Source organism: Miscanthus floridulus, chromosome 8 (assembly GCF_019320115.1).
Source record: "Miscanthus floridulus cultivar M001 chromosome 8, ASM1932011v1, whole genome shotgun sequence".
NCBI lineage: Eukaryota > Viridiplantae > Streptophyta > Magnoliopsida > Poales > Poaceae > Miscanthus > Miscanthus floridulus.
The window spans coordinates 14,017,920-14,031,990 of record NC_089587.1 but is presented as its reverse complement, the minus strand read 5'-3'; the positions used below and the strand labels follow the sequence as shown (position 1 = coordinate 14,031,990).

At 46.0% G+C, this 14,071-nt stretch overlaps 2 protein-coding genes and 1 long non-coding RNA gene across 5 annotated transcripts; 1 reads left to right on the top strand and 2 right to left on the bottom strand.

Annotated features, from left to right (window-relative positions):
• Positions 1-509: 509 nt before the first annotated feature.
• On the bottom strand, positions 510-4,177 carry LOC136468597 (glutathione S-transferase T3-like). The gene is made up of 4 exons (XM_066467108.1): positions 3,843-4,177; positions 3,368-3,641; positions 2,560-3,286; positions 510-575 (listed from the first exon to the last, which is right to left on the bottom strand). The coding sequence occupies exons 1-3, from the start codon at positions 4,175-4,177 to the stop codon at positions 2,561-2,563; spliced, it is 1,335 nt and encodes a 444-aa protein (XP_066323205.1). The 3' UTR covers positions 510-575; position 2,560.
• On the bottom strand, positions 685-2,034 carry LOC136468598 (protein ALP1-like). Its single transcript, XM_066467109.1, has one exon. It carries the CDS (start codon positions 2,032-2,034, stop codon positions 685-687), a length of 1,350 nt encoding a protein of 449 aa, XP_066323206.1.
• A 1,266-nt stretch (positions 4,178-5,443) lies between the features above and the next one.
• LOC136475792 (uncharacterized) lies at positions 5,444-10,068 on the top strand. 3 transcript variants are annotated; one of them, XR_010763284.1, is made up of 3 exons: positions 5,444-6,133; positions 6,872-9,827; positions 9,937-10,068. It is a non-coding gene; the product is annotated as an uncharacterized lncRNA (long non-coding RNA). The 3 variants fall into 3 exon arrangements; XR_010763283.1 differs by having other exon boundaries at positions 6,872-9,853; positions 9,937-10,024; XR_010763285.1 differs by lacking the exon at positions 9,937-10,068 and having other exon boundaries at positions 5,444-5,972; positions 6,058-6,133; positions 6,872-7,368.
• The last annotated feature ends 4,003 nt before the right edge of the window (positions 10,069-14,071 follow it).

Sequence of the window (14,071 nt, the reverse complement as noted above, 5' to 3'; positions counted from 1 at the left end):
GGCATTGTATAACTCTGGGAGATTTCTGGACAGTCACATTCACACATGAGAAAATATAGATAACACTCAACTATATTTTCATTCACATAAAATGCAGATAGATTTTCATTTTAGAGATAAAAAATTCAGATAGCCTCTCTCTCTCAATTCACTTCTTAAACATTCAGGCCAATAGCAGCAACCATCACTGTAACAGAAGTTAACCATATGAGCTACAGAGCTAAGCTTCGAGCAACCTTAGTCAGCAAATAACTTTTCCACAAAAACTAAAATACGTGCACTACAAATACAGAACTTCAGTTTCAACCAACAGAACAGCAAGTACGAACTGCATAATTTAGATAACTGCATAAGTTCATATAACTTCAGAACTGCACTACAAACTGCAGTATGAACTGCATAAGTTCAGATAACTGGAACAACAAGATAACTAAGACGAATTGTAACAGCAAGATAACTGGAACAGCAAGTTTTCCAATGGCAAAAGATGACAGATAACTGGCGGTAAATTGATGATGACCATTCAACCAACAATGTCGAGATGCACCCCATAGATTCATATAGATGCTTTCACCCTGCACAAATAAACATAGTTCAGCATGAGATCTCAGATACAAATGCACTTGCACATATATATAAACAAACGTTACAGATATATAAAATTATTATTACATGTATTCTATCTCAAACTCCAGGTATATGTGTACGACCACCAAATTTACTCCAGATATGTTCCACCAAATCATTCTTAAGTCGGTGATGAGCCGATCGATCTCGAATATTAGTATCTTTTTCTAAAGCTCTCTCGAGCGGAACATACTGTTCTGGAGAGCTTTCCGGTTCTTGAACGGTTGCTGAACTAGGAGCCACATTTAGATCTAGATTTTCTTCAATGTCCTCTTCCTTTTTCTCATCTTCAACTATCATATTGTGAAGTATGATGCAAGCTAGGACAACATCACGGAGTACATCTCGGTCATATAGACGAGCTGGTCGTTTTAGGATGCACCATCGACGCTGCAATACACCAAAGGCTCTCTCAATATCCTTTCTTGCCCCTTCTTGTTCCTGTGCATACAACTTGTCCTTGTCGGTGATAGGGAGTCGTATTGACTTAACAAATACTGCCCACTCAGGGTATATTCCATCAGCAAGATAATACCCAGTGTTGTGTTGATTCCCATTGACCATGTACTGGACTCTAGGAGCTAGTCCTTTTAGCTCATTGATAAATAGAGTAGATTGGTTCAAAACATTAATATCATTGTTAGAACCCGCTACTCCAAAGAACGCATGCCAAATCCAAAGATCATGTGATGCCACGGCCTCAAGAATCAGCGTCGGCACTTTCTGATCACCACGAGTGAACTGACCCTTCCATGCATTTGGGCATCTTTCCCATTGCCAATGCATGCAGTCAATGCTGCCGAACATACCAGGAAAACCTCGTTTCTCACCAATTTTGAGTAGACGCTCAGTATCTTCCATATTGGGGCGCCTCAAATACTGTCCACCAAATACATCTCTAACACCTTTGACAAAATTCTTCATCGACTCCATTGCAGTAGTCTCTCCAATCTTCAAGTACTCATCTAGTTCATCTGCAGCACTACCACTAGCCAATTGGCGAATAGCTACAGTACACTTCTGTAGTGGACTGAGCCCTTGCCTATTAACGGCATCCACCCTTAGAGTAAAATAATCAGAATTTTGGCCTAAGGCCTCGACGATGCGTAGGAAAAGAGGCCTAGACATACGAAATCTTCGGCGAAAAATATTGGAAGGATAAAGAGGATTTTCTGAGAAATAATCATTCACTAGTTTTTGATGTGCTTCCTCTCGTGGTCTCTTGATGTGCTTCCTCGGATGCAGTCGATGGTCAGCTGCCTGTTTCTGCAGAGCTTCGACAGTAGACTGAATGACCACCATGGCTTCATTGATAACATCATCTAGGATCTCATCCTCAGCAATGAACTCATCCAACGAGTATAGAGGATTTTGACTTTCATCAGGATTGTCATGTTCCTCAGACATCTTTGCAGATGAGAAAAAGGAAAGGTGAGAGAGTACAGTAATAAGAAAAATAAGATAGAAAGTTTAAAGATATTAAGATCACCTCAAAACTGTAGAACAAGATGGAAGAAGAATGAGGAAGAGAGAAGACCTTCGTGTGTGTTAAGGAAAAGAGAGGATGGTGTATATATAGGTGCACAGGGCAGCCATAAAAGAGAGGATGGTGTATATATAGGTGCACACTGAGCAGTTTTCACACCTAATGTGAAATTGAGCAGTTTTCACACCTAAAGTGAAACTGCCATAGTAGATAATGCAACATTCACACTACAAACTGCCAAAGTATATAGTGCAGCATTTACACATGATATGAGCAGTTTTCACACCTAAAGTGAAACTGCCATAGTAGATAATGCAACATTCACACTACAAATTGCCATAGTATATAGTGCAGCATTTACACATGATATGAGTAGTTTTCACATCTAATTAATATAGTGCACATGATGCAGCATTTACACATGATGTGAGCAGTTCAGAACTAACCTTAGTTTGCAAACAACTTTTCTTCTATCTTGCGTATTGCCCTGTCTCGGCTAGCCTTTTGATCTTCAGACATGTGACTTATGTCTTGATTAAGCAGGGAATTATAGACCTCAAACATCTTTGCTTCTTTTTGCTCCTTTGCTGCCCTCAAATTTGCATTTGATATCTGAATCTGTGCTTCTGTGACCTTTTCCCGCTCCACCTTCCGATCTTGCTGCACCTTGATAATTTTCTCAATATTGTCCCCAAGGATGACAATTCCTTCCATAACATTGTCCTTCTTGCGCCTTCCACTACGCTCAGCCTTTGCTGCTTCTCTACCAATGGGACGTGATTGTTCATCTAGAACATCAACTATCTCACTCTTGTTTTTCTCTGTCTCCTCAATCAGTGCACACCATTTGGGCTCGTTTTTTAGTATCTTCCACCAATGCACCAACGAAAAAGGCTTTCCAAACCTGTTTGCATACATCTTTTGTGCCTCATCTTCCAGCATGTCGTTGGAGTATCCGCTTGTATGCATTTGAGTTACCTTACTCCAATAGTCATTGAAATCAGTGATCGATGACTTGAGGCGTGACCAGTGAACCTTCAGTTGGTTTATTTCCCTTCTACGCTTCCCATTCCCTTTCTTGTTAAAATCATCAGTGACTTCCTTCCAAAATGTGTCACCTCTCTTGTCATTTCCCTTAATTGGGTCTTTAGAAGCATTCAACCAAGCACTGGCCTACAAAATACAAAATATTGATATAAGATGAACAAATCAAGTATTATCGACAACACTGGCCTACAAAATTAAGTATTGTACCAGTCTCTCTTCCTCTTCATGACTCCAGTATCTCTTCTTTACTTGCCTATTTGCCTCATTGTTGTCATCTTCATCAATGTCAATGTTCACCGTCTCCTTTGTTGAAGTACCTTGTTTCACAGTTTGGGGTGCTCCACAGGCACTTGGTGGTGGTGATATCGGGTTGAAGCCCATAGGCTGTCCAACCAAATGAAAAATTTCACCTTGAATTTGTGGCTGCTGCGGATAGTGTGGTTGTTGAAGAAAATTCATAAAACCACCTGGTGGATAGACCCTGAAGTTTTCACACTATCATTAACACTATCCATAATAGAGCTGAACCTTTCTATGCTAAGATCAACTATAAAACCAACTGTATTAAACAATCTTCAATATCATTATGAACAATCTTGCAGGCTATCAACTTCCAACGAGTACAAATCAACTACTGGCAGCCATGAATTTGGGAATACACAGATCGAAATCAAGTGCTTACCATGAATTTGGGGATTGTTGGTTTCCAGGTTCAGAGGAAAAAATTGGGGGTACGGCCCCCCATCCTACTCGCGCTGGCTGCGACATCACAGACGAAGACAGGAGAGCAGGGGAAGAACTCAGCACAGCAGGGGAGGAAACCACAGTGGCCGGCGTGGGAACTGGTGGCGGCACCGGCACCTCGAGGGAAGGCAGCGGCGGCGGCGGTACCGGTGACGAAGTTGGAGGCCGCGACGGCGCAGTCGAGGACGACTTCTTCAGTCCCAGACGGCTACCCGCTCGCCCTTTCCCCCCACTCGTGGAGGTGCGCCGCCCGGATCTCTCCGCTGGTGCCATCGGAGCAGCGTTGCTCGTTGATTTGAAACCCTAGCGCAGGCGATGTGCGGGGGGCGAACCTATCCACGGAGGAGGAGGAGAGGGGCGGGAACAACTGGAGGGTGGCGGGAGGGGGCGGGAAGATTGGGGAAAGGGCGGAAGGGGGAGAGAAGGGCGTGCCGTCGGGAGCCCGGCCGCACGGGATGAGGATGAAACGCCGGACGCCCCTCAACGCGAGTTTCATTCAGTTACCGAGGACTTGGTAACGGTGCCTAAACGTGTCGTGGCCATGAAACGTATTCCCTCTCTCTCCTCCTAAAATCATGCAAAGATTCGTTTTCTTGCTGATGTGTCATCTAATTAATGTGCATGATACACCCACGAAACCCCCATTGAGACTGGCCTTAGGCCCATCCTGGCTTTCTCGGCACGGGTAACACGAGTCACCACTCACCAGGTGTGTGTTGCGCTACAGGATACAGCTCATCGGGCAGCCCTTGGGCGTCCAGCAGGGCGAGGACCGTGCCGGTCGATGCCACGAACAGCGCCGCCGCGGAAGCCATCAAGAGGACCCGCCGGCGCGCTGCGGAGACGACGACCGTGGTATGGAGAACGAGCACGAGGCCGGCGGCGGACAGGAGAGCCGCGAACGCGAACAGCACGGAGATTCCTCCGGTCCAGCCCCAGCGCCGCTGCCGCTCGGTGGCGGTGTCGGTGTCGCCGCGGAGGAGGAAAAACAGGTTGGTCAGATCGACGGCGGCTGTAGCGGCCACGGCCAGCGCCGTCTTCTCCGTGGAATCCCTCTGCATGGCTGCGGTGCTGCTGATCTGCAGCTGTGTGTGTGTGTGTGTGTGTGTGTGTGTGTGTGTGTGTGTGTGTGTGTATATATATATATATATATATATATATATATATATATATATATATAAAAAAAATAACCGGAGTCTGGCTACTAACTACTAAGCTACCTCATCGAAAGGCAACGAACGTGCAGGTGCAGCTTCACTAGTTTGCCTACCTCGAAGTCGACGGTGTCTGACGCCTGGCTCGTTTCTTCGACCACGACGACGACCTGCAACGTCGTCGCCATGGGAACGCCTCCACTGTCACTTCCTCGGAACTCCATGGCTTCCAGGTCATCAATGGCGCCCAAGAGTGGCATTGGGGGATCGAATCATCAGACTATTACAAGCTGAGGGACCGAGGAGGAGCGAGAAATGCAGGGCGTGCAGCTAATACTCCTAAAGGGCGTCCCAACGAAGACTCAAATCTCCTGCAGCTAAAAAAGAAAGTAAGAGCAGCCTTTGTTCCGCCCCTGCCCCTGCGATACCGCGTGTCGTAATCCTGTATCCTCTCCTACGACTACGACGGAAGCGTCTCCACGGTTCTCGCGACTCCTCTTTCTCCCTTCTGTATTCCACGCCACCAGCTCACGCCGCCGCCGCCCCCGCCCCTAATCGGAGAGGCGGAGATCGTCGTCGGCGCCGAGGGCGTCCCCATGTTGGCCGCCGGCGCCGCCGCTGACAAGGTCCCGCTCACCTCCCGCCACCCGCAGGCGCTTCTTCATCGCCGAAACCCTAGGTGCAGCAAAGCCGCATGATCCGCCTCGCCTTCGATCGTTGCCGCAGCCTCGCCGTCCGTGTCGGAGCAGCCAGTGCGGGTCGCCAGTATCTGTCGGCCGCGCCACGGCCCTTAGGGCGCTGCTGCGCCGCACCGCTGCGCCGCCGCCGAAGCGCGCCGGCCCGGCACCCCCGCCGGTCGCCGCACCTGCCTCCGCGCTGCCTCCGGTCGGCGGCGTACTGTTGCAGCCAGCAAGGTCGTCTCTCCTTCTCCCGCTCCCCTTCCCTGAAATCCCTCTCCTTACTGTGGGGATCCGCCCTCCTCCCTCCTCTTCCTTGCAGCGACGGAGGCCAGGCGACCACCACGAAGCAAGGGATGCTTCCCACATGGATGACGAACTGAGGAGACACTTCTCAGGTAACCCCCTCTCTCTGCCTCCTCCCTCTCTTACCGATAAGCAGGTGAATAAAAACTCATTGACAGTGCAGTTTTTCTGTCTACCAAATTAGTTTGGGAACTACCTCCAGATCTACTGTGTAGTATATAGATAAGAGTATGCTCTACTGAGTGGATGCATTGACAGGCTTATTTAAGGCACTCCTGGAATGGTAGGGATTCCTGATGTTTACATGGATTATAATATTACACCTGCTTCTCACTTAGGATGTCAATGTTAACACTTCAGTGACATGCTCCATCATGTTCATGGCTCAGCCTTATTTTCCCATACAGATTTGACCTACAAGTTGTTTATTTTGCCTAGGTTTCTTCAGTCAGTTCCATGTCAGTGTTAACAGCGTACCATTGTTCAACAAAAACTTATTAGGAAACGCCATAGCGTTACTGAATGGTGTTTTGAAATTAAATGGAAATTCTATGTCAGTCTCTCTGAAGTACAAATGCCTCTCCTGTTCAGTGTCTTTTCATTTCATTTCTGGTGTGTTTGCTATGGCTTAGTTTAGTTAAGCCTGAATTGAACCAACCTACAGTGATTGATACACCTCTCGCTCATGATACAAAAACAACTCTTACATCACAGGTGCAGTTCGTGGGTGATTGGAACACATATTAGAAACTTCCTTATCAGTGGAATTCTTTTGCCACCTGTTTCAAAGGTAAACCTATAGTAACTCCTATTTTTTTGTTCTTACTCAGGCTAATCGGATGCAAACTTCATTAATGACTACATGTGAGTGTATAACCCAACAGCCACAAGCATCACTATATGCTCTTCAATTGGGAAATAAATTTCTAGGTACCTACTGTTATTTTTTTTAATCTACTCCCGTTTCCATGTCAATGAAAGATGCAGATATCCAAAAATATTGTGCTCAAATATTGAGTGCCTTCCATATGTTAGTTGCAGGCACATGTGTTACCTTTCATTATCGTGGAATTAGCCCATTTAGATTCCACACAATTTTCGCATTACTTTGCTCCATATGCTTTCGATTTTTCTCAGGCTACCAAACTCATGTTGGAACTGCTACCGCTAATATTTGACAACAGTATGATCTGCTGGATAGATCTATTGAGAAGCTTAATAGCATATTATGGAATGTAAGGACTCCTCATATTTAAATCAATGTACTCCAGCTTCGTTGTTTTGTTTACTAATCGTAGTGAAATGCTCCATGATTTTCGTGCCTCCACCTTTTTGTACCATACAAATTCATGTTTAAATCAAGGAGTGGCTAGATCTAGGGTTAATACCAAGCCCACCGCAGTGCGTATGGGGGTGAGGGCACCATCGCCCAGACCACTCGACGGCGGCGCACTCAGCCTATGGCAAGCGCATGCGCCGGGTCGAGGGGACCGGCGGCGGCGCCGCTGCGTAGCAGAGTCCATGGGGTTCAAGTTCAATAATCACAAATGCAAGTTAAGCAGCAGAAGAAACAGTATCACAGTATTCGTGGCATGCGCATTCACAACACATTAGAACTGATCACAAGATTAAACAACGGGGCAGGTAGCTTACACAAAATCGACAGCAATTCCAGAGATTACAAATATAATGTTCTTAGTAGCATACACGTACACTACATGATACACACAACACTACACGACGTATACATATGCATACACGTACACAACACAAGTAATTAAGGCATTTCTCGAACAAGCACAACAAGCAGCGCGATGCGTGATCACTTTTTTTTTTGAACCAAGGGTGTTTCTCGGCTTGGGATTGTGCGGGTGCCCTCATCCTAGAAGTCGATCTGGATCATGCGCGCGAGAATGCCCTCGAGTCGAGCCGCCGCTGGCTCCATCCAGGGCATATCGTCCGCAGCCATGGACAACAGAAGCAGGCTCACGCCAGCCGTGACGAAGAGAATGTTTAACATGAGGTGGTCTGGGTTCACTGAGATGCTTGGCACGTTAGAGGACATGATGATCCCAGCGCCCCCCCAGAACACGTAGTACAAGGCGGTTCTGAACCGGCGGTTGCGGAGGTCGGGAAAGCCGCCGCGGCCGCCGCCACCGCCACCGCGACCAACGGCGGCCGCGCGGTAGCCGTCTGCGACGGCGACGCCGTCGACGGCGGCGGGGACGTCGTGGTTGCTCATAGCTGCGTTCGAAATTTCAGTTGATTAAGCTCGGGATCGATCGGTCCATAGGCGGGGAGGTACCGAGGTAGATCAGGTGAAGACTGGAGTGCGTGGGAGGGGGAGGAGATGGGGAGAGCATGTGGTGGTGCTGTGAACCAGAAGGTGGAAGAAGTGAAGGGTTCTTACCGGCGATGGGGATCGGAATACCGGCCGCGCCGCGTGTAGGGTTCTGAGTTTCTGGTCGCCGAGTTGGATCGGAAGCCTGTTAGCGCGGCCGATCCGGGATTTGGAAAGAGGAGGAGGCGCAGGAGGACGGCAGTGGTGGTGGAGGAGGAGGGGAGGAGGTTCGTGGTGCCAGGAAATGAGGAAAGCGAGAGGAAATGCAAGGAACGAGGGATCGAACGAGCTCACGAAAAAAGGCAAGAAACCCCGATTCCCAAACACAAGGAGAAGATTCGTCGGCCCATGGGAGATGCTGGGGAAATGACGTCTGGGCCCAAAGGAGCTTACGAGCAAATGCTTTCAAAATGGGCTAAGGGCCCAGATTTTCGTAATGGGCCAGGCCTGTGGGAAAAAAACCAGTGACCAATCTGCAGGTCAAGTGGTCAACCGGGCTTTTCCTCTCTTTGGGCAAGAAAAAAAAAAAAAAAAAAGGACTTAGAACATACGACTGGTTGCGCTGTTCCGAAACCGGTTTGGAGTCGGCTCGTTTAGGAGAACAACGCTTTCTTTTTTTGAAACAAAAAATAAATCATTCGAGTAATTAGAATTTGAATCCAAATTCGAGAATTCATGTCCCAAAGCAGGTCCGTCCCGACCACGACGGCAAGCTTGTTTTCGTTATGGAAGCTCGAGCTGAGGGACAGAAAATTACTACAGCACTTTAGAGAATCTTCTTGCGAGAAGAGAAGAACGTGCACAAATACAATAGCGTGAAGGTGAAAAACTTTTTGTACAAGAAAAGAAAGGAAAACTTGTCTTGGCAATCCATGGTCCAAAGATGAACCAGAGAGCTACTCTCTCCGTTTCCGATTTATAAGTCGTTTTGACCTTTCAGGATGTACTAAAAATGTCAAATCGACTTATAATTTGGAACGGAGGGAGTAACTCGCTAGATCTCATAAACCTTTTTTTTCATTTTTCGTACCCTAAACGACCTCACAAAGCAAGATTCAGAATATAGCTCGCAAAAATATCTATCACAGAAGAACGGCCGACAATCAAGAACACCGCCGAGAGATGAAGAGAGAGGTTTACCCGTCTACATAGACACTGGGCAAGCTTCCCATGCCATGGCCGCTTGGGCCAGAAGCCCTGATGAAGGCCGGAAGCATGCATGACAGCCGGTCTGCTCGTCGATATGATGAAAGGGCAAAAGGCAACGAGCCAACGGCGGCGACGCCGCCAGCTGGCCATCCGGATCCGGGGCTGCATCTCACCAGTCACCTCTCACCACTGCAGGCTGCAGCGCGATGAAGATGGAATGGAATGGAATGAAGAAGCACCGAGAGCTGCTACCCGAGAGACGACTATGCTTGCTTGGTCTCCAATGGCTTGTCTGGGTACCTACCGGCTACTGCTGAGCAATGTTAGCTGGCCTGTCTGTCTCTTTCTGTATTTAATCGTCAGAAATGACAACGAGGGGCTTGCTGGTCTTGTTGTTTGTTTCAGCATTGCTGTGCTTGGATTAGCTCAGGGAGACGTGACTCTCAGCCAATGGGAGAGGAGGGTCCAGCACTCCAGCTGGATTGACTTAGACAATAACGCAAGTTGCTGTTCGTCGTCTTCCATGCGGCACGCGGCGCGCAATGAAGAACCAAGAGCGAATTCTGAAATGGAAGAAACCGATTAAAATTCTACTCTAGCTTGCTTCAGTCGGTTTTGTGGCTGGGATTCGCACTTTTTTCCCTTCTCTGTTCATGTTGTGGGCCGAGTCATATATTGTCTGTGTATTTTCTCCACTTCGGACCACTAGTCTATCCCTGAATTAGGGATTAGTAGTCTGGCACTGGGCCATCTTTCAATTCAGTAACCCAAGGAGGACGTAAGGCGAAATGGAGCACATATAATTGAAGCCCACAACATAGCATTTCTCTTCTTCTTTTTTCTTTATTTAGGGGGGCTCTAGATATTTCCCAACTGATTATTTACCATGTTTTCATTCGCTCCTTTTTTATGGTTGTGATTGTATCAACGTTCATGCTATTTTCAAATTTCTAGTTGAATGTTGAACATGTGGGAAAATATGAGTGAATTTCTTGTTGTTTCCCTTCACCTTTTATTAGCATCAATATAAAGCTAAATTGCATGTTGGAGTTCCCCACGGCATAAGTCTCGTAGAGACGATCAGAATGTATATATGGATCGAGACACCCAGAACGGATATCTGGATCGCTTAATTCGTAGTCCTAATGAAGACGCTATGATGCTCGGAAGATCACATATATAGGCTGGTAAAACCGGACCATATTGTAGGTCATTTGATATGCATAGTTGCATATCTGGTCATTCGATTTTCCATTACCGGACCATCTGGTTTTGGCGAGTCCGAGAACAGGGTAATAGATATATTCGGAGTCAATTTTATTACGCGTTTTTAGGCAAAGATTTTGGACTTCCCACACGATAAGACCTCCCCACCCTATAAATATAAAGCAACAAAGCAAATTGAGGGATATATCTAATTGATAAAAAAGCCTACAAACCTTACTACTTTTATTCCTCCGAACTGAACACTTCTCCAATCCTAATTTTTGTCCTCTCTCCGTCTCCATGGTGACTTGAGGTGTTCGAAGTAGTCTTACAGACCTTTGAACAACCCTAGATGCTGCAACCCCAACGGGGTCCCTCCTATGCCGGTGTTCGCAGGTTTTCCACCAATTCTGGACGGTCTGGTATTACATACCGGGCGATCCAGTTTTCATGAGTTTGCAGCAAGTTCACATCTGTTGTCCACGCGTTCTAGCACTTTGGTGTGTGGTCATGTTTTGTACCGACAGATCTCGGTTCCCATTTCCCACGTGAGCTTTAAAACCTACAACACCCGCCATTGAAAGGGAAGGAAAAGAAAAGGTGCATGTTATAAGGTGTTGCACATGACACAATTTATATATGTAGCTTTCCTTTTAGGCCCCGTTCGCTTCGCTGAAAAAACAGCCGAAACACTGTTCCGATTGATTTGTTATGAGAAAAATACTGTTCCGACTGAAAAAAAAACAAACTGAAAAAGACGGATTATAAGATAAGCGAACAGGCCTTACTTGTCATTTTTTTTAACAATCTCTTCTAGGAGAATATAAATTAACTAGTATGAATTACTATAATCTCCCTTTCGATTCTAACATACTGGAATAGTTAACATGCACCTATTAATTCAACCTCTATCTAGAAATAAACTACACGATGCGTTCTTTGTGCCTGGTATTTGTTTTTCTGATATATGTATTGCATGGATGCAGCTTAAACATGTTGCAATCGCTTGTTTTTTTTTTTTCAAAAAGGTATACACACTTATCCCTGCCTAGTTAGTACTTATACTAGCTTTTGCTAGTATATTTTTCTTCTATTGATTCTTATTACTGACAAAAAATAAATAAACTAGATCTAAACTGTGAGAATGAATGCATTAATTCATCAAGCTATGCAAGTGCATCCAGAACCAAATAAAATGTGCATTTTTTTACTCACGTGTATCTATTGAAACTGATTTATACATGCACACATGCTAGTGCAACTGAATACCGAGCCATGCATGAAAACGACATGAGTTAGGGCAGATGTCAGATGTGCTGCCGATATCAAATGCACATGCTACTTGCTCGATATATATACAACCAATTGAAACCCTGCCCCAAGTTTTCTCTTCATGTCCATGTGATATGTGAAGTCAGCAATTGGATGTTCGGTACAAAATTTTCTATGTATACCTCCACAAGAAACTGAAACAAAAATTTAAAAGGAATTCAAGCAGAAGAATCTTGGGCGTTAAATGCACATATTAATTAAGCAAACAATATGCATAACTGTAGTATTCGGTACATAGTATCAGTACAACTGAAATAGATGAAATCGCATAGCTTGACTACATCCAAGTCCACAGGTAAAGGAACAGCTTGAGAAGAATACACAAACAGAAACGTGATTATCTAAATATGAAATGGTCATAGCATAATATGAAATGTTCATAGCATTAGCAGCAGCAGGGGTATCAATTGCAATAGATAAATGGTCATGTTCAAGTTCAAGATCAAGCAAGTAAGCAACTCATGCACGAGGTGTACAATAATCAAGCAAATCAACGGAATGAAAAGACGGATCGGGCGACGAGAAGCTGGGAAATTAAGTTGAATATAATGAAGCATGCATAGCACCGATCGCGCGTACGCTCTTCCCCTTCTAGGGCACGGCCATAATCAATCCCTCAAGACGAGCAGCCGCCCTCTCGGCGACGGGCAGGTCCGGGGCGGCGATGCTGAGAAGCAGGAGCAGGACCCCAGCCATGAGGAAGACGAAATAGAGCATGACGTGGTCGCGGTTCGCGGCGAGGCCTGGGACGGTGGTGTAGAGGAGCCCCGCCACGCCCCACGCCGCGAGGTAGACGGCCGCGTTGAAGCGGCGGCCGCGGAGGCGGAGCGGAGGGAGGAAGGCGCCGACCAGCTGGCGCTGGCGCTGGCGCGGCTCGCCGTCGCCGTCGAGGAGGGCAGGCTCGTCGTAGACGTTCTCCATGACCTCCTCGCGCGCCTTTGACCAGCTAGAGTAGGGGAGAGGGCGCGGGCGGTGGGGATCGGAGACAGGAAGAGGCTGGGATCGGAGTTGGGGGAAGAAGAAGAAAACAGCACTAAGAAACCTCGAATGGACTATAGGCCCGGTTCGCGGGTCTTTAAACCTGGCTATCTGTTTATTTTTTTTTATTTGAAATAGTGTTTTTCTCTCATAAATTTTTTTAGTTTCATCTAAATTTCTTTAAGCGAACGGGGTCATAGAGTGGGATGGAAGTGATTCTGTATCAGTACCGGCCCTTGGGTAGGGCACGAGGTGCGACGACCGAGCACCCAAATGAAGGAGGGGCCGCCTAGATATACAAATCCTCATGTGCTTTAGTTCATTAGATATTAGTAAATTAATGAGAAGAGAGACATAGAACTAGTCACGTGGCCCAAAAAGACAACATTGGTATTTCTTTTCTAGTTTTATTTTCTTACGACCCTCGGGTAGAGAGGAGGCGAGGAGTCACGCTGTACATAGCACATTCTGATCGTGAGTTCGCGACGTGCGCCTTACACACGCGGAGCTGACGAGCCGCGTCGCCGCGAGGAGCTAGACTACCGGAGACACGGACACGGCGCACGAGGATGGCGACCAGGCAGGGCTCCACGATGATGACATCTTGATTCTTGGCTTCTTATAAATTGCGATCACCGATCAGTTGTTTAGACCCAAGATATTTTTTTTTTATTTTTAATCCAAATTAATTATTTGTATAGTATTCTAGACTTATAGTGCTTTGAACCTATATAGTCATTTTTTTTTCTAATTTAGGTGTTAGAATTTTAGAATGTTACCTAAGAAACATTTGTCATAGGTGAGAAAAGAAAATGAATATATTACTTTTTTTAATCTACATTGATACTCGATAATTATCATATATCTACAAATATATTGCTTAATCTACATTGTTCCTCGATAATTATCAGACATGATAAATTAAAAATATGTTATTAAATTTATTTTCATTTTGCAAGTAAAATTAACACCTATATATTATAAAATTTTATATATGATCAAGAGGGGCCGATGCAATAAGATC